This window comes from Alexandromys fortis, unplaced genomic scaffold (assembly GCF_014885135.2).
Source record: "Alexandromys fortis isolate MF-2015 unplaced genomic scaffold, M_Fortis_MF-2015_v1.1 scaffold_22, whole genome shotgun sequence".
In the NCBI taxonomy this organism is placed as follows: Eukaryota; Metazoa; Chordata; class Mammalia; order Rodentia; family Cricetidae; genus Alexandromys; species Alexandromys fortis.
Window position 1 is genome coordinate 497,433 of NW_026067900.1, and position 20,789 is coordinate 518,221.

At 39.7% G+C, this 20,789-nt stretch overlaps 1 protein-coding gene across 5 annotated transcripts in view; it reads right to left on the reverse strand.

The window, feature by feature from the left end:
• Usp3 (ubiquitin specific peptidase 3) overlaps positions 1-20,789 on the reverse strand; it is a 72,977-nt gene that overhangs the window by 17,732 nt on the left and 34,456 nt on the right. For 4 of the 5 annotated variants that reach the window (XM_050126116.1, XM_050126137.1, XM_050126147.1 and 1 more), the window contains 5 exons: positions 11,415-11,498; positions 9,028-9,109; positions 7,214-7,296; positions 5,294-5,407; positions 2,894-3,007 (listed from right to left, as the gene is read on the reverse strand). In XM_050126116.1, coding sequence (XP_049982073.1) covers positions 2,894-3,007; positions 5,294-5,407; positions 7,214-7,296; positions 9,028-9,109; positions 11,415-11,498 — 477 coding nt within the window. Of the gene's footprint in view, positions 1-2,893; positions 3,008-4,139; positions 4,159-5,293; positions 5,408-7,213; positions 7,297-9,027; positions 9,110-11,414; positions 11,499-20,789 lie in introns of those variants that run through there. The other variant, XM_050126157.1, reaches the window with a different exon arrangement.

A 20,789-nucleotide genomic window follows, 5' to 3' on the forward strand; every position in this document is an offset into this window, starting at 1 on the left:
TAATCCTAGTATTTGGAATCCCAACAGTAGGGAGGTGGAGGCAAGACAGGATGTGGAATATAAGGCTCAATATATATAGGAGCTCAAGGCATTCGGTCTGAGAACTTGTGGAGACAGCATACCCCATTCAGTCCAAAAGTTTCATAGAAGTAAGAATTCTAGTGGTTAGCTGCTCTGCGTCCCTATCTTTCGGCTTTCACCCCTTCATATCTGACTCTGGGTTTTTATTGTGAAGACCAATTAGAATTCACACTACAATTCCCATTCCTTATGTAAGTTATAACAAGAACTAAATTTTTCAAAAAAAAAAAAAAAGATGTGTTTTAGGAAGTTGAGGCAATCAGGTTGTTCATGGAAGCAGAAATGGCAAGTAAATATGAGATGCAAGTGAATACCACACGGCCTGATTTAATTTCTAAAAAGACTTCCACGGAGTAAATAAGCTAGATCCTAAAGAAAAGTCTGGACCAAAGGGCAAACAGACAGCAAGAGCACAAGGAAACCCACGCTGACGGAAGCAGGAGTGACAGAGGCTAAGGGAAAGGCCATCTGAACCACAAGGGTCCAGACTCTGACCCAGCAAGTCTGCAGTACACAGGCTGTTCATCTCAGCAAAGCTACAGGAAAGGCATTATTTATATAATCACTTATTTTTAAAGTTAAATACACTTAAGCATGTACAGAGATTATCACTGAAAGCACACTTGGCGATGAGGTAACTGGCTACACTTCCAGAAAACAGGATAGTGAGGGATTGGAGTGAAAGAGAACACTCAGTGCCTATACTAATCTTAATCTTTTAAATTTAGAACCATGCATATTTTGCCTATTAAAACCTGAATGTATCTGTCTTTTAAGAAAAAAAAAACAAGGCTGGGCATACTAGGAAGTCGTACATATAGTAAGCAAATATGCACACTGGACTATGAGAAAATTTCCCTACTTGGTAACTGGCTTTTGGTTCCAGTGGGGAAAAGTAGCCTTGATGTATACACAAAAGTTCCTGGCTGCATTCATGACTTTTGCCCACACTCACTTCGTAGATGAAAGATGCCCCTACTTCTCTCCAATGTCATTCCAGAAGCCAGTTTCCCCAGGCTTTGCAAACAGAACAATAGTGTGGGTTATAATAAACACCGTGGCAGCATATTGGAAGACTAGCTGGGCTTCCACATGCCCATGGTTTAAGAATCACACCTAGCCTTAAAGAAAGCCCTACCCACAGAGCTCAGCAGACCGCCATCAGCATCCTCCCAGAACTCTCAGGACAGCCCCACCTCCAGGCTTTTAACTCAGTAAGGTGATGATCTCAAGATCTGTACATCTCTATCTTTCAACAAAGGGAAGTTCTCTGAATACACAAAAATGGGAACGATCTCAATTATTGCAGAACCAGAAGAAAGCCCAGCTGTAACTGGGCAAACATCAGAATTCTTATGTATCAGAAATCACCCCAGAGATTGAGTAAATTTCTCAACCTGGTTATCTCTTCTGAAGTTTTCATTTATCAGTAGAAATACTAAAATCAGTAAATTCAACAGTTAAACCATGCTCACAGTTGGGCTATAAAACCCAGCAAGGGCAGTAATGAGGTGATGTTTGGAGAACAGCAGATTGCACTATATCAAAGAAGGGGTGTCAAACAGTCAAGATGAAAAGATGAAGGAAACTGCACCACACTTCACTCAAGTCACATCTGCTAAGAACCAGCTCCTACACACTTCTAATTTGGTCAGACTATCAGGTAGATATAGAAGACCAAGCAAGCTGCTTCTCTACTTTGACTTCTCTAAACTTAGGGGAAACATGTCCTGACTTGGCTAAAATGCTTTGTTGCTTGGTTTTTAATAAGGATAAAGTAATTAGGGTTTTCCACATAGTAGACATTCAATAAATGGGAACCACAATGATATGTAAAGTTCAAGCCTGATGAGTGGCATCTGAGCTGTCATTGCTGCTTTTCCTGCCTAGAGTCGAGAGGAGACTTAAGACCAGGGTCAACAGCAGTTAAATCAGACACTCAGAGGCTCAGCTCATTTGGTAAGCAGTGAATTACAAGGCTTTGATTTTTATACCTTTTACACATTTCTTTATATTAAAAGGTACAAGATATATTGTTAAATTTCACTACAATGAGTGGTTTTTAAACAAAGGATATATGCAAAGTACCAAATCATGACTTCTAAGAGCTATAAATTGCTTCAAAGAAATAGCGAAGTGTGGCAAACACTGGTATACCATACATCAGTAATGATCCAGATTCTCCCAGGGATGACTAACCAAGAGAGGCAGGACAGCTACCAGAGAGAATGAACAGGTGGCTAAGTAGGATTGGCCCTGCTGTCTCCCAAAGTGTGACTCACAGTCAACCTGGACAGCACGGTACCTGAATGGTATTAGAGATTGAACCTGTAGCCTCACACATATCAGGCCCCAACCCTTACTTCATTCTTTAAGCTGGGGTGATAAGATAGCATGTGATGACAATTATTTCTCTGTGAGACTTGAAACAATCAGGGCTGGAGATATGTATGGCTCAGAGCACTGGCTGGTCTTCTAGAGGACCCAGGTTCAATTCCCAGCACCCATATAACAGCTTACTCCAGTTCCAGACCTCAACACCTCAGAGAGACATACATGCAGGCAAAACAATGAATATAGAAATAAAATTTTTAAAAAAGAAAGACTTGAAAGAATCAAGGGACGTTTGTGGTCTGCTACATTTTCCTAGCACACACGGACTACTTATGGAACTTTAAATGAGTGTTTACTCCATGCCATACGCTCGTCTAATAAAAGCGCCGCTAGAAGCACCTGTAGTAGCACCAGTTTTATAAGAGGCTGAGGAACAGCAGAAAGGACATAGATGTCTTACGCACCCTTCAATACCTACCTGAAGTTAGGCATGATCTTCCAGACAACATAAAACAAGGACTCAGGACTAAATGCAGTCTGGCTGCCTTGCCATAAAGCACACAGTGTCTTCCTAAACTCTTCTACTAGAGACCTGGAAAAGGGGATGATAGCTTTAGCATCCATGAAAGGTCATTATTTCAACACATATGGCTCAACTGTATAAATACAGTAAAACATGAGAGCTTTTCAAGGACTTAGTCTTCTAAACTCAGCCTAATACCTATGTAAGAGCATTTTTAAAACCCCATATGGATAGTAGTATTGTTGACAAAACTAATTTAACTATATTTATCTCCGAGTATATAAATGTACTATCATTTTGTTCACTCAGTTTAAAGGAAACATACAAAACAGTAAAGCAGTGGTTAACTTGCAAGCAAATTACTTAAACATGTTCACTTAAAAACATAAACAAGCAACAGAATGTCCCCATCTCCTACATGTTTTCTTCTTCCTTGAAGGGGCCTTCCAGATTGGACTCATTCATCTCCGCCTCAGACAGTACACGTGGTCATAAGACTTGAGGCTTTAACTCTACACACTGACCCTTAAACCCAAATCTAGAAGAGACTTTGACGATTTTTGGTGTGTGTGTCAGGATCTCACTATGTACTCCTGGCTATCTTGGACTTGCTACGTAGTCAAGGCTACCCTCAGACTCAAATACCTCTGCTTCTGATGGGATTAAAGGTGTGCCCACCATGCCCGGCCTTTATGACTTTTTATTCAGGTTTTCCCATTTCTGACAGGAACTTCCTACTGGGCATCTTCTGGTCACTTCACTGTGACTATGTGCAAAGCTACTCCAGTTCCTACTACTTAATCAGATGAACTCCTAGAATAAAAACCTGGGAGTGTGCCACTTCTGGGGGAGTTTCCTCAGGAAAAAGGGTAGTCCTTAGCAACTCCTCCTTTTCCCCGGATCTAGGATACATTCGTAATAGGAGTTCCCCACTATCTGGAACTATGTGGACAAAAGCCACACCCCTGAATAAGAAGGAGCCTAATGACTTTGCAAAATAGTTCTTGACAGATAATCTCCTAAATTTACATGAGAAAATAAAAACCATAGATACGTAAGTTACAGCTAATTCTGATTCTTCTGTGCAAGTAGTTAAACTGATAAACTCTGAATTCAGCTACTAGATCTGGCAGTATAGTCAACCACTCCGGGGTACTTGACTGAAGGTTTCTCTGACAGCAAACCATCTACACTGGCCTACCTCCCAAGAGACACTGGAACAGCCGGAAGGTGCCCTCTTAGCCTTCCTTGCAGCTGGAGCAAAGAACATGGCCTGGGTTCTGCATATTTGAAGCAGGCGCTAGGTGACACAAAAAGAAGAGACAGCACCAAATCCTCTTTGGAGGTGGCAGAAGTAACAAGCGCCACCCCAAATCCAGGGGCAGGAGCAAGAGCTGCAATGTTCTTAGAGGGCAGTTCTGTGCATGCCTGTGGCTGTGGTGCTAGCTTTGACCTGATTTTCAAACATCCAGTAATGCAGACTCACCAACAGTTCTTCAGTAAATTCTCTTTTTGACTTAATCAGCCAGACAAATTCTAAATAACACCAATACACCGGGTACTGTTAGTGCTTCTCTTAACTTCTGCATACATGTATTTCCCCTTTATTCCCCCTGCTGTTTCCTTTGACACAACGCAAGTCCCCTAAATGCAGGCACTTTCCTACTCATCCTATATGTTGTCACCAAAGGAAGCTCCCTTTACACACTACATGACCCCTTCTCTATGATGGGACTCTATCTGCATTACACAATATTCTAACATTATCTCTCTCTCTCTCTCTCCTTTTTCCTCCCTCTCTCATTGAGGCCAGGCAGTGCCTCATAAATGGCCTTTCAAAATTAGTAGGAAAGAGGTGTGTGTGGGAGTGAAACAGGCTGGCAGGAAAAACACTACACACATGGATAAGGTATATCTTATTCAGTAATGGTATGGAAAAGATACAGTATTCTACTAGTGTAACACAGCACATCTTCTGAACCCCAGATGGGCAAAGCCGCAGTGAATCTACGTATAAAATGGTCCATGATAACCACTTCTGTTTTTAACCCCTCCAGATTAACTCAAATTGGCTATTAATTTTATCAACCCAAACAGGCTTAACTAACATAGCAGTAACGGATCCACAGATGAAGATGAATTTGCAATACTTATTGATGTCTGCAAAGGCTCGAGTGCAGCACTAGCTATGCTCCCCATTATAAGCAGAAATTTAAGGAAACAGATTATGAGCTAGATTAACACAATATTAGAAGAGCTTTATAACATCTACTCACTAGCTCAAATCATCTAAAAATCACCCGAGAAATTCATGTTTGCGGCTCGAAGCCAGAAAGGACACTTCTGATAACTCACACGTTGTTGTCCCCTTGGCTCCGCGTGTGGTATGTTCGCCTTCCTGCTGTCTTCCCATTCCGTAATTCCACAGCAGGCAGCTCTTTGAAATAACAGCAGAACTGCTCAATGTTACTATTTTAAAGGGAAGTGAAGAAAATTATTTTTTAAAAAATTTAAAGGATGGTTAAAAAAAGGTTCTACAAAATCTACACAAGAATCCCTTGTCCCTTCCTCCTTCCTCTCCCCTCCCTTTTCATTCCTTCTTCTTCACTCTTTTCAGGGATGCACCAGCACACCCAGTATGTTTGCTGGGGAATTGCCATGGCCTGGTGTCTGCTTGGGGTGCTCCCTATCAACTGAGCTGCACCCCCCCCATCTTCCACTTCTCTCTTTCAGGGTGCTTGTTTCCAGGTATTCAATAAAATAATTCTGAAAGACTCTAAATGCATTTCTAAGCCCCTCAACCCTAAGACATTTTTTCTAAAACCTTACACTCACTCTTTCTTGGAAACCGGAGAGTCGCCCACACACACATGCCCACACACACCCACACCCACACACACACACACACACACACATATGCTGGACTGCTCATCCTACTGTGTCCTTGTGAATAATCTTCAAACGTAACTCCATTCTAAGAATTGAGGCAAAGACAACCCACAGATGTTGACTCAGTTCCTGATGTATTGATTTAGTCACTGGACCAAGGTCAGGATGGACCACAGATGCTCTCCCTTCTCACCTGACCGCGCAGCTATTCTCCTATTCTCCTGCCCTGGAAGAGACCAATCACTACTAGTAGCCCTATGAATACGCCAATCCAGTAAGTTGGAAAACAACCTACAGGTACCCCCTTGTGTCTGTGGCCTTTTGCTTTAAAAGATGGGCTGTAACAGCTATCGGGGGTCCTTCATATCCTGAACCTGAAGGGCCCTGTCATGACAGAATAAAAATCCTCTTGCTTTTGCATCAATTGAGGCTGTTTGAGTGGTGTCTGGAGCAACTCCTCCCTGATGTTTGGACATGTAGTCCAACAATTCCACCAGAGAAAACAAACCATGGAAACAATCTCATTATTTAGATGTGCTGTATAATCATAAGGAAACATTAGCAGTAATTAATTTCTCTGAGGAAAACAGGTGAGAGGGAAGACAAACCTCTAAGATTCAGTGTGGCTCTGCTCTGACTGGGAAGATAACTGACTTCCCCTTGTCGCCTCATTAAAGTCTAAAAGTATAAAATTTTAAAGCAGTTTCTTCCACTGAGATCAGCTCTATTGGCCACTTCCTGTGATGTTCTCATGAAGACTTAACTAGTGGCTGAAAGAAGCTCTGAACCAGGTTCCCTGCAGCCTAGGGTCTACAGATTACAAGCCTATTTATTGACCAGATACATCCCTCAGCCAGGGAAGTTTTATATTTTCAACTAAGTTTTTTGTTTGTTTTAAACTTGTCTTTTCCTTCTCTAACCGGAGTTTGACTATGTTATCCAGGCTTGAGCTGGCAATCTCCCTTGCCTTAGCTTCCTGAGTGGCTGAGATGGTACGTATCTACCATTAACAATCTGCCTTGAGTTTTACATGTTTAAAACCTATTTAAAAAAAAAAAAAAAAGAAAAAAGCTAGGAAATAGTTGAGGGGAATAAAATAGGAAAGAAACATGTAACCATAGCCTAAAATAGTTTCTATCCCATCTTTCAAACAGATGTCCTGATCCCTCCTGTAGTCATTCAAAAATCAAACAGAAATAAGAGCTAACCATGATTTTCTAACAAAAAAAAAAAATGCTTGAAGGCATTTAGACAGATAACATTATTTACTCTTCCCTCCTACTGTGTGAAGTAGGAACCATTAGTAGTGTTTGAGGCAGAAGACAGTCTCTGAACACTTGGTCTGTAGTGTCAAATATGTAAACCTCTGACTGCAGCATTCATTACCTGAGTGACTGAAGGATAGCATTCATGAAACATGTGTTGCCCAAATTCCGGAGGCCTGTGGCACAGATGGCGGTTGCACTTCCCTGTAACATGGAAGAAGAAGCCATAAGCACTGCCGAGGGTGGTTCACTGTTTCAAACACCAACACTAAGCCAAGGTCTCTGCTTGAAACTCTAGTGCCATGCCTGTCTGGAAGCACTCCTTTCCCTCTTCCACCCAGTGAGTACCTCCAGACGGCCTCTCTAGGTAATGTGAGGGAAATACATTTTAAGTTGATACATTTATTTACAAGATCCTACTAAAAATATAAATTGAAAATCACAAACATGCAAACCCCAACTTTTAACTGAAAAGCATATTCAAGTGACAGATGTGTTCCTAGCAATGAGTATGAACCATAAAACACAACCTGAGGCCGGGCAGTGGGGGCGCACGCCTTTAATCCCAGCACTCGGGAGGCAGAGGCAGGCGGATCTCTGTGAGTTCGAGACCAGCCTGGTCTACAAGAGCTAGTTCCAGGACAGGCTCCAAAACCACAGAGAAACCCTGTCTCGAAAAACCAAAAACAAAAAACCAAAAACAAAAAACAAAAAAACAAAAAAAAAAAACACAACCTGAAATTCTTAAAGACAGAGGCTTGGTTCTCTGAAGTTCTACAGATGCCCCCAAGATATATGAATACCAGGAGGTAAATCCTCCAGTCCAACCCAAACATCTCTGCCTGTAATTCAGATGGCTACGACAGCACCTTTGCCATTTAAAACTTTAGGCATATGTCCATTGACAGCAAAGTGTTAAATGCAAGGCAAAAATACTGCTGGGTCATTAAATATGTAGTGACTCTGTTAATTTGAGTGGTTTCCAAAATGAGGATGAATACTTCCATGGTGAAATTGAAGCCCTGAGGCAAACAAACAAAAAACCCTACCAAAAAAAAAAAAGTTCAGACCAATAGAATCTAGGGAACTGTACTCAAAAGAGTTTTATGTCAACTTAACACAAGCTAGAGTCATCAGAGACTGTAGATAAGCCTATAGGGCATTTTCTTAATTGGTGATTGATGCGAAAGGCCAAGGGCAGGTGGTCCTGGTTTCTATAAGAAAGCACTGAGCAAGCCAGAGAGCAAGCCAGTAAACAGCACCCTCCATGGCCTCTGCATCAGCTCCTGTCTCCAGGGTCCTGCCCTGACTTCCTTCCATGATGGACTGTGGTGTGGAAGTGTAAGCAGAACAAACCCTTTCCTACTGTGGTTGCTTTGGTCATGGTGTTTCATCAGGACAATAGGAACCCTAAAACGGGAACATTACCAGAAGGAAGCAGGCTTTCAGCAACACAGAAGATGCCTGAATAAGGACTAAGAGTGAACTGCTTGGACAGGGTGTGCAGGGTGTGGTGAGCCACGCCTTTAATCCCAGCACTAGGAGGCAAAGGCAAGCTGGTATTTTAGTTCAAGGCCAGCCTGGAACTTTCTAGACCAGGCTGGCCAGGACTATATAGTGAAACCCTATCTCAAACAAACAAAAAAACTTTAACTGCTTGCAGAGTGGTAATCACCTTTAATCCCAACACTGGGGAAGCAGAGACAGGCAAAGCTCTAATTGAGGCCAGCCTTGCCTACATAGAGTTCTAGGATAGCCAGGGCTACATAGACCACCTCCAAAGGAGGGGAGGGGTGTTTTATAAGTGGCAAACATTTTTGCAAAACACTTCAAGACACATTAATAAAAATCTAGAACAGGTCAAAGCAGAGTTGTTAGAGCTCTAACAGTGATTAGACCTTAATTCTTGCATAGGAACAATTTTTCAATACTTACATTTACTTTTAATAACTTGCTGTTTAGTGACGAGTTTTCCAATAATTTTCTTTTTCTATGCCTGTCAGCTGTAAAAGCTGAGCTATTAAGATATAAACAAACAGTTAAAAAGACACTAATGAATACATGTTATGCAGCAAGTTAAAGGATAAACCCGAATTGCCCTCAACATCTAAGGTAGAAGCCAGCCTGGCTGCTTTGTGAGGTCATCAAGTGACCAGTCAGGCCCACTAGTATCTGAAGTGATCTGAGACTTTTCACTCCCTGGAAATCTCCACTGCTCCTCCACAGCAGGGGGAGAGCCAATGCTACTCCCAACAATGGTTAGGAGTTGTGGTCAGTAAGATATGCCTTCCTTCCTGACAAGAGACTATGAAGCTTCAAAATTCAGAAGATCTGTTGCTCATGACAAAAGGAAAACCCTGATCTTACACAATGGATAGGAAACTTAACAGCTATTCTCAAATAATATGCTGTTTCTTTCTTTCTTTTTCTTTCTTTCTTGATCTGGAAAAGATGTTGAACTTCAGTTTGCCTCAGTGGACTGCCTTCTGTCCACTGTGAGGCATGAAGCAGCACAAGGACACAGGCATGGATAACCTCACTCATCTGATTTAGTTTTATGGCAAAGGACATTTCAAAATAAATCCTTATACTACACCAGGAAAATCTTTGCTTAAAATTCAGAGTTACTCCCATCCTCACAGTATCGCCTTAAAGTTACCAAGAGAACTATCTGAAGGAATAAAAATTACCACTCAACAGTCCAGGCTTTAAGTCTGCCAATTCTTTTCTAAAATTTGAATTATCAAAGATATACTTGTTTTTCTTTCCATAACTTCATGAACTACAATGTCTTTGGAACATAGGTCTGGTATCAGTTGCCTCAAGCACTTGTGAGCCTTTGGTGACATTAAACTATTCTTTTACCCGTTCTGGAAATGACACAAAACATGCTACTTAGTAAGCATGACTAATATCTTTCAGGCTTAAACTACCTGAATAAAGCATTTGGCTTTTAAAAATACATTTTAAAATATATTTTATACTGTTATTCTCAAATAGTAGAATCCTCTAGACTAGCGGTTCTTAACCTGTGGGTCACAATCCCTTTCAGGGTTCAACAACCCTTTCAGAGGGGTCATGTATCAGATATTTACATTAAGATTCATAACAGTCGTAAAATTAGTTATGAACTAGCAATTAAAATAATTTTATGGTGGGGGTCCCCACAACATGAGGAAGTGTATTAAAGGGGCACAGCATGAGGCAGGTGAGAACCACTGCGCTAGAACTAAACTCTCCAACAGAATGATCACTCCTCGCTATACATAGCTATTTAAACTTAATTAAAATTGAAAATCATTTCTCAGTGACTTAGAGGCTTCTCGGGGCTTCTGTTTCTTGTCACACATAGCCCCATGCTGCTCACCTCCAATGAAAAGAATTAAACGCACTTTGAAAAAGTAAGTAGTCAAAAGATGACACAAGTACCTAGACCCAAAATATTAACTGTTTTGATTCTCCCCTTTCATCTTTATAATCTATTCTGGCAGTGAGATATATGTAACTTTAGTTAACAAAGACACTATACAGTGTTGAAACAGAAGATATTTTTTCCTTTATTATTCTGAAATATTCTACTAGTTTACACTTATGAAATAGAGACACTCAGCTGATATGTTTTCACAATACTTTCAGTACACCAACTGCCAAAATAAATCAGATGGACACGACAATGTGGGTGACTGTGAGGAGCCACCCAGGTTTCATTTGAGTCAGCTGTCATATCCTGTAGCTTCAAAGGCATTGCTATGCGGATTTCTATTTATCGTTTCAGTTCTGGGCCATGGGAGTTTTATCTGAATAAGCAATTTGGCTACAGCAAGACAAGTTTTCAAATAAATTCTTATATTTCCTTAGGTCACAAAGCTCTTTGTAATTTCAAGTTCTATGTACTTTTCTACCGAGAAGAAGAAATTGAGGTCCTATGTTGTGGTTTATTTGTGCAGTGCACACTCAAGACACTCGAACCTAACTTCTCTTTAAATACTGAAATCTGTTTTTCAAAGCAAATCTTCAGTATATTAAGCATAAACTTTTTAATGCCAAATATTAATACAATTATCTTAATGTCCTTTCATGCATCTTCCTTGCAACCATCAAATTCTTTCTTGTGAGTGAACTGAATAGCTTGTAGCTTTGTGGGTAGTAATTTAAAGACAGGCTCTTGGACCTTGGATATGGTTTACAGAAAGTACTGAATGAAATATGGGCAGAGTTTCAGAAATATAAACCCAAGGCTTTGTTTATCAACATTTCAACTGCATTCATATATCAAGCTGGTAACCGAGTGGTCCCTCCCCTTTCCAGGACCCACTACTCACTTTTCCAAGTTCTGTAAGTGTTCTCTCACTTTCTGCACCAGGCCCAGCTTGGTGTCATTGACCACAAAATCGTCACAGCGATAACTGCAAAGAAAATACTAATCAGTGTGTGTGAGAAGCTTGAGGGAAGCACACGAGCAAGCACTGAGATGCCTGACTGCTGCCAGCAGTCACAGGCTCTGCAGGCCACTGTGTCGAGCTAAGCTTAACAAGGACTTGGATTCCACATGGAATGTTCTTAAGAGCCTTCACTTAAAGCCACATAGGCGATGAACACTAGCATATTTTTTACGTTTTTATTTAAAAAGCTCTATAGTGCTTCTTTTGAAATAAGCTGCTTCGTGGGCTACATTTTTTGTTAGTGGAGCTAAAAAGAAAGGGAACAAAAAGTGTCCATTTTCCCCTGGTAGCATTAAACCTCAAGTTTACAATGATACCTCTCAACCCAAATTAATGAGGAATTTGGGGGAGGAAAAACCAAAGTGAAAAGTAGAGAAAAGGTAATCCACTTGTAGGGATATCTGCAGACAAAAACTTAAAAAATCATATTTAACACTTAACTACTAGAAAAAGAATTCTGATGAATTGGAAAAATCTTCCAGTCCTAGCCTGAATCTTTCAGTACAGTGATAAGGATTCAAGAAAAATTGTTTACGGTATTTTTAAAAATGGATAGTATATGTGGCCTCGAGTCAAAAAGTAAATAATACAAGGAATTACATAGAATAAACTTAGACTTGAGCATTAGCATTTAGTTTTTTCCTGGAGGTCAGTTTTAACAAAAACTACTTGTAGACTAGGATTATGTTTTTTTTTTAATTTTTTGCTTTGTTTTTAATATGCAGCTTTGTATGAAACCACTTATTTATTAAGCACCAAAAAAATAATGAAAATAGCATTTTGAGCAAACAAAATTTTTAAAGCTTAACAATTAATAAAAAAGTAGGTCATCTATAACAGAATCTCAAAATATGTCTCATATATATGAAATTAATTGGTAAGAAAGGGAAGTGATAGGAAAATAATTTAAGAAAACAATTACACACAAGCATATGGCATGAAAGCTATTCAAAGCATTGAAAACTTAGTGAATGTGTGTAAAGATTTCTGAGCACACACCCTCACAAACTGACCACCCACACTTGTCAATCAGGATTTCTCTAAGATAACCTACAAGTTCTCAGGGTCAATTCCTGACTTTCCCACAAACACTCAGAGCAAACTTTCACACCCTGGGACTATCGTTCTTTCTAGACTCAAGATGACTACAAGAAGAGGTTTAATTATTCCTCTTCTCAGATTATGTATTAAGGTGGCTTTATCTTTGAAAATCTGTGCTTCAAGCACTTGGTACCTCAGTGAACATTAAGCATTCCCTGAAGAATGAATTACATTTTTATTTCATGTTTCCCATAAATGAATGCTTATCTTTTAGGTAAAACAGCACAAAAGTATTCAAAACAAAAATCACTCCAATTGCCAACATTCACTAGGAGATTCGGTCTAAGAGCATCTTCAGATCACAAGATGCTACCACATGTAATTGAGAAGTAAGCCTCTAACTGCTTCCTGAAGGTTGTTGCTTTGTTCAAAGAAACAAATGGTTTCAAATTAAGTAACTGGTTTGCTTCTTAAAGTATGATTTTTGTTATGACAAGGATTCAGCCTAGGATATAAAATGACATTGGTTAAAGTAATATTTTTACATATTGAAATATACAGTTTTATAATCTTGCCTTGTTCTTAGCCAGCCTGGTTCAAGTAGGTCAAGTCGCTTCCTCTCTCTGAATGAGGCACTCTGCTAAATTGTAGACGGAGCTGTGCTAACGTGGCTAAACACCAACAGAACTGGACTCACTTTCACGAAGTTTCATTAGTGTGTTTAACTTAACTGATGCAGTATCAGACCTTTCCCTATTAGCCACAGCTTCAGTCTATTGAACTGTATTTTGATTTCATCCTTAGAATGGAGGAAATGACAGTGTACAGGCCAAGTGCTTGCATCATTTCTAGCCTTACACAGAACATCACCAATCATGCCAACAGAGTCTGACATTCCAAGGAAACAATGGAGAAATGTAGTATGTTTACATCAGCATGTTGTGCAGATAGCACCAGTTACAGGAATACCTAAGTAAATTATGATTGATAAGCAAACTGAAATATCAAATATAATCATTTCCAAGATTAAGAATGGAGGGGCTGTGGAAATTTGCTGTTCAAGTAAGTGTGAGACCCTAAGTTCATAGACAGCATCCGCATAAAAATAGCATGGTAGTCCAGGCGGTGGTGGCGCACGCCTTTAAACCCAGCACTCTGTGAGTTTGAGGCCAGCCTAGTCTACAAGAGCTAGTTCCAGGACAGGCTCCAAAGCCACAGAGAAACCCTGTCTCAAAAAATAAATAAATAAATAAATCTTTTTGAAATAATAAATTACACAAATAAGAATTTTTCAGAAAATGGATTTTAACATAAAAAGTTCCCCTTAGGTAAAAAATAAATAACTGAAGAAATTAGCCTCAACCAATGACTTCAGAAAATAAGATGATTTTCAGAGGGCATGGAGCACCAATTAGTTATCCAATACCAAGTGATAAGCCCTGAGATCATATACATACTTAGCAATCCATATTTATGTATTTAGGAATACACATACATATGCACATATGTATATATGCAACAATTAAAGAAAAAGAGGCCATGAATTTGAGAGAAAACAAAGAGACTGCACGGAACAAGTTGGAGGGAAAAAAGGGAAATGCAGAAAATGATAGATAGGAGTATAATTTCAAAAAATAAAGTTATTATTAAAAACCAGAAAGAGGGACTGGAGAGACGGCTCAGAGGTTAAGAGTACTGGCAATTCTTACAGAGGTCCTGAGTTCAATTCCCAGCAACCACTTAGTGCCTCCCAGGTACCTATAATGAGATCTGGTGCCTTTTTCTGACATGCAGGTATGCAGGCAGGCAGAAAACTGTATACAGAATATATAAATCTTTATTTAAAAAAAAAAAACAGTAAGAGGTACTGAGGCTGGGCATTAGTGGTGTGTATCTTTAATCCCAGCCCTCGGAGGCAGAAGCAGGCAGACTGGATCAGAATGAGACCAGCATGATCTACATACTGAGTTCCAGGTCAGCCCAGTCAGGGTTACATAGCCATGGATGGATGGATGGATGGATGGATGGATGGATGGATGGATGGATGGATGGATGGATGGATGGATGGATGGATGGATGGATGGGTGGGTGGGTGGGTGGGTGGGTGGATGGGTGGATGGATGGATGGATGGATGCAGGGTAAGAGGTACTACTCAGTTGATACTTGGGTGTGCTGTGTCTCATATTATGCACAATTTTACATAAAAATACCTTCATTTATCAGCAACCTTAACAAAAAATTGATCTCAGATAAGAGCTCTTAGCCTAGCAGTGCAGTGCCTCTCTGTGGTCCCAGCATTTCAAAGTGAGACAAATCAAAATCATGCTATCAACATTTTAAGATTTGTTTTCACGATTGTCACTTACAGATAGATAAGAAAACTTTCTATCAAGACAGTGTTCTATCAGAAATCTGGATTTCTTAATAGTGTTTCCCTTTTTAGTTTGTTCCACCATGATGTACTTACCGCAAATATCTGTGATCTCCAATCACCTATATATCATGGTGGCAGTGATTAAAAGTGTTTAGGATAAATACACAAATGTGACTCATCACAGTTTACAGAATTATCAAAATAAATAGAAGATATTGAGTTAATGACCACTTATTTTCTGCCAACATTGGCTGTTTGAGTTGTGGAAGAGTTTACCAATGCTTATCCTGATGTCAGTCAGACAAAGAATGTTGACAGCCACCCACATCTAAGGCCAGCAGTCAAGAGGCTAAAGCAGGAGAAACATGATTTGGAGGCCGGTCTAAGCTACACACCAAGTAACAATAATAATAATAAAGCACAGACTTTAACTGTATCAGCATTATGTAAACTTGCAGAACTTGAGAAAAATGTGAAGGATGACTATGTTCATGCAGATACACTGAGGTGAGTTTTAGTTTGCAGTGTGCCATTTGAGATAATACAAGTTATTACGAGAGTTCATGAATTACTTGAACAGATGTATCTAATTTAGAAAATTTCAAATCTAAATAAAATCAACTGCTCTCATGAGTCAGTTTTCCCATCAATATAAATGCAATTAAGAGAAAAAAACTTGGCACCCCCTTATTTTAATAATATATGAAATAGTATGACTCTACAAGTTAATTTTTTTTATTTGACTTTCACTTACTCATTTACTGTGTTTCTGTATGAATGTATGCGACAACCATGTAGTAGAACAACAGGCAAACAGACTCTCTCTTCCCACCATGTAAGTCCTTGGGATCAAACTCAGGTGCCAGCCTTGGTAGTAAGGACCCTTACCCATTGAGCCATCCTGCTGACTCTGACTCTACTTCCCCTTTAATTGAAAATAGATTTTCAGGCCAGGTGGTGGTAGCGCGCGCCTTTAATCCCAGCACTTGGGAGGCATAGGCACTTGGATCTCTGTGAGTTCGAATCCAGCCTGGTCTACAAGAGGCGAGCTCCAAAACTACAAAAACCCTGTCTCAGAGGGAAAAAAAAAAGATTTTCTTCTCACATATTATGATCGTTTCCCCTCCCTCTACAGCTTCCAGTTCTTTTCCACCGCCTCGCCCATTAGATCCGCTTCCTTTCTCCCTTTCAGTAGAAAACATTTCTGAAGGATAATAATAAAATAAAATATAATAAAGCAAAAACTATCACATTGGAATCAACAGAACAAACCAAAGGAAAAGAGCTCAAAAGAATGCACAAAAATCAGAGACCCACATTTGCACACTCTGGAATCACATAAAAACACTCAACTGGAAGCCATTTAATTCATATGCAAAAGACGTGTAGGGTAAAAAAGGGTGGATATATATATACACACACACATATATATAGTATATTTAAAAGTATTTTTTAAAAAAACAAAAATGAAAAACTCCAACACAACACTGTGAGAAAAGGACCCTCCAAAGATGCTGTTGAGTGCATTTTCTATTGGCATCTACTGCTGGGCATGCAGCCTGCCATTAAGAGTGGTCTGCCCATTGGAGGAAACTAAATTTTCATTTACAAGCCCCCTCACCCCAGTATAGCCATAACTATTCTATTTCTTTTGATTAGGAAGAGTGTAGTTGGCTTTTATTTTGGTTTGTTTTGTTTTTACTCTTTGGGTGCCTATCACCCAGCTCCCAAATTTACACATGGAGACTTATTCTTACTTATGAATGCCTGGCTTTAGCTTGGGTTGTTTCTAGTCAGCTTTTCTAACTAAGTATCCTGTTTCTCTTTAAGTTTTACCTCTGGATTATTATTTATTAATATACAGTATTCTGCCTCCATGTATGCTTGCAGACCAGAAGAGGGCACCAGATTTCGGTTGCTGAGAGTTGAACTCAGAACCTTTGGAAGAGCAGGCTGTGCTCTTAACCACTGAGCAATCTCTCCAGCACCAGCTTTTTTTATTCTATGTATCTTTCTTTCCTTCTCACTCTGTGGCTGGCTGTGTGGCTGGCCCCTGGCGTCCTCTTCTCCTTTTCTCACTCCTCCTTCTCTTGCCTAGATTTCTCCTCCTATTTCTTCTTTCTGCATTCCATATGCCTGTGAATTCCATGATTTAACAGATGACTAATACTTCACTGTGTAGGTATACCACATTTTCTTTATCCATTGTGTTGAGGGACAGTGATTCCAATTTCTGGCTATTATGAATGGAGCTGCAGTAAACACAGCCAAACAAGTGTCCCTGTGTTAGGATAAAACAACCTTCAAGTATATTTGCCCAAGAGTGGTATAGCTGGATCTTGAGATAGAAAGATTCTCATCTTCTTGAGGAATTGCCACACTGATTTCCAAAGTAACTGTGCAAGTTTGCGCTCCTACCAGCAAAGCAGGAGTTTTCCCCATCCTCCATATCTTCACTGGCATGAGCTGTCACTTTTGATAGTGATCTTAGCTATTCTGATAGGTGTAAAATATATAATCTCACAGTAGTTTTGATTCACATTTCCCTGACGACTTAGAGTGTTGAACATTTTTTAAGTGTTTCTCAGCTGTTCTGAGTTTCCTCTTTTAAGAATTCTATTTAGATCTGTACCCTATTTTTAAATCAGATTATATTTTCTTGATATCTAGTATTTTGAGTTCTTAATATATTTTTGATTTTAGCCTTATCAGATGTGTAGCTGTTAAAAGTCTTTTCCCATTCTGTAGTTTGCTGCTTTGTCTGAATGACGGTATCCTGTTCCATGGAGAAAATTTCTCAGTTTCATGAGGTCCCATTTGTTAATTGTTGGTCTTAGTGCCTGTGCTAATAGGGTTCTATTCAGAAAGTCTTCCAATGAGCTCAAGGCTATTTCCCACTTTCTCCTCTTTCAGGCTCAGGGTATCTGGTTTTATGTTGAGGTCTTTGATACAGGGTGACAAGTATGGTTCTATTTAAATTCTTCTACATGCAGCCATCCAGTTTGACCGGCATCATTTGTTGAAGATGCTTTGTTTCCCAGTTTTCATCTCTGGCTTCTTTATAAAAAAAAAAATCAGGTGCCCACAGGTATATGCATTTATGACTGGGTTTTCAATTAGAGTCCATTGATCAATATGTCTGTTTTTGTACCAATACCGTGCTGTTTTTATTAATATAGTTCAGTAGAACAACTTAAAATCGGGGATGGTGAGACCTCCAGCAGTTCTTATATTATTCAAAATTGTTTTAGTTATCTTGGGTTTTTTGTGTTTTCATATGAAGTTGAAGAGTGTCCTTTCAAAATGTGTGAAGAACTATGTTGGAATTTGATGGGGATTGTACTGAATATGTATGTTGTTTTTGTAGGATGACCATTTTAACTATATTAACTTTACTGATCAATAGAATGGGAGAGCTCTCCATCTTCTGATATCCTTCTCCAGTTTCTTTCTTCAGTGTCTTAAGGTTTTTGTCATACAAGACTTTTACTTGCTTGGTTAGAGTTACCCCAAGATATTTGATATTATTTGAGGCTATTATGAAATGTATCGTTTCCCTGATTTCTTTCTCAGTCCATCTGTATGTAGGAGGGCTACATGATTTCTCTGTAATAAGCACTAATTATTTAAGGCATCTAAGATGCTACCTGTTCTAAATTATTTAATATCACACCATATCATTAACTAATACAATTTTACTAAACTATAAAAGAATAACTAAATTCTGAAAAGCAAGATCAGTGGTTAGGGTATTTGATCCCTGAAACTTCCATGATGGATGCAGAGAACCAGTTCCTGCAAGTTGTCCCCTGACCTCCACGTGTACCGTGGCTTGNTATACACACACACACACACATATACATATACATACACACACATATATACACATATATATCACATGATTCTTAATGCCAGGGGCATGGGTTCGTGACCCACATTGGGTACCATTTGTTAACAGAGGTTTCTGTCCTGCCTGATCCCACAGCTGTTCAGCCCCAAAGAAACACACAGAGGTCTACATTAATTATAAACTGGTTGGCCCATTAGCCCAGGCATCTTATTAACTCTTATAACCCATAATTTTTGTCTGTGTTAGCCACGTGGCTTGATACCCTTCAACAGCGAGGCAATCTCATCTTCCTTCCTCTGCATCTGGGTTACAACTGCAGGCTGAGTCTTTCCTCTTCCCAGAATTCCCCTGTTCTGGTTGTCCCACCTATACTGGCCAGGCTACTGGCCAATCAGCATTTTATTAAAGCAATACAAGCGACAAATCTTTACAGAGTAGAAGACCATTGTCCCACAGCATATACACACAATTATAAGTAAATAAATATTTTGTTTTGTTTTTGTTTTTTGGATTTTTCGAGACAGGGTTTCTCCGTAGCTTTTTTTGGTTCCTGTCCTGGAACTAGCTCTTCTAGACCAGGCTGGCCTCGAACTCACAAAGATCTGCCTGCCTCTGCCTCCCGAGTGCTGGAATTAAAGGTGTGTGCCACCACCGCCCAGCTTAAATAAATATTTTGTTTTGTGAGACAGGGTTTCTCTATGTAGCCCTAGCTGGCCTGAAACTCAGAGCCTCTTACTCCCTTACAGCCAAAGAAACCACACCCAGCATAAATAAATGTTTTTAAAAGGCTTAATTCTTTAAGAAAGAACTACATTTTTACTTCTTTCCATGATATTTAAAACTTTTTTTTTAAAGTCTCCACACTGGACTGGAAAGATGGCTGTTCTTCCAGGGGACTCAGGTTCAAATTCTAGCTACATGGCAGTGCGTAATAGTCTGTAACTCCAGTTCCAGGGAATCCAATGCCCTCTTCTGGCCTCTGAGGACACCAGACACACATGCAATGCATAAACATACATGCAGGCAAAACACACAGAGAGAGAGAGAGAGAGAGAGAGAGAGAGAGAGAGAGAGAGAGAGAGAGAGAGAGAATTTTTTAAAAGTATTCACAACTGCCCTGCATTTCAACACTCTTAATGTCACTAGTAAGAAAACTTATTAGGATATAATTTTTATGTATTTGATTTTTACCACACTACACTGAAGGCAAAGGGAGCATCAATAAATGTTGGTTTTCCTTCTCCTTTTTTTTTGGGGGGGGGGGTGCTTTTCAGTGTAGCCCTGACTGTCCTGGAACTTACTCTGTAGACTAGGCTGGCCTTGAACTCAAAGATTCTTCTCCCCCGCCTCCCCCCGCCTCTGCCTCCCCAAGTGCTGGGATTAAAGGCATGCACCACCACTACCGCCACCACCAGGCAATGTTGGTTTTCTTCCTTTATTCCTCTCCAGCCTCCTAATTCTTGATTTAAATAATCTTGATTTATTATCTTCCCTGGCCCAAGAACAAAATTGCACGTATGTGTACTCCAGCACATGAAGATGCAAGTGCTAAGCAAAGTTTAGCTGAAATGCACCAGAAACGTCCTCTCCTGGATTCTCCGTGACTTGTTTGGAGAAACTAGGACAGCACAAGGAAATCAAAATTCAGAAAATCCTAACATTTCCAGAAGCCACAGAATGTCTGTATCTCTAAGCCAACTGTTAAGCTATCATATATATATACTCACGTGATCTTTTCCTTAGCGGTTTTCAGTGACTCTTCAAGTAAATGTGAGCTCTACTTGTTAACAGACTATCTTTTAGTAAGGAGACTCATTATTTAGTAGAAAAGGGAAAACAACAACAAAAGCAAAACAAGAAAAATTAGGTAAATTGGATATTAAAATGAAAAATAACATTTACAAATCATATTTGGAGAGCTGGAAGGACAGCTCTTCCTGAGGAAGCAAGTTCAGTTCCCAGCACCCATGGGAGATGGGCTCACAAACC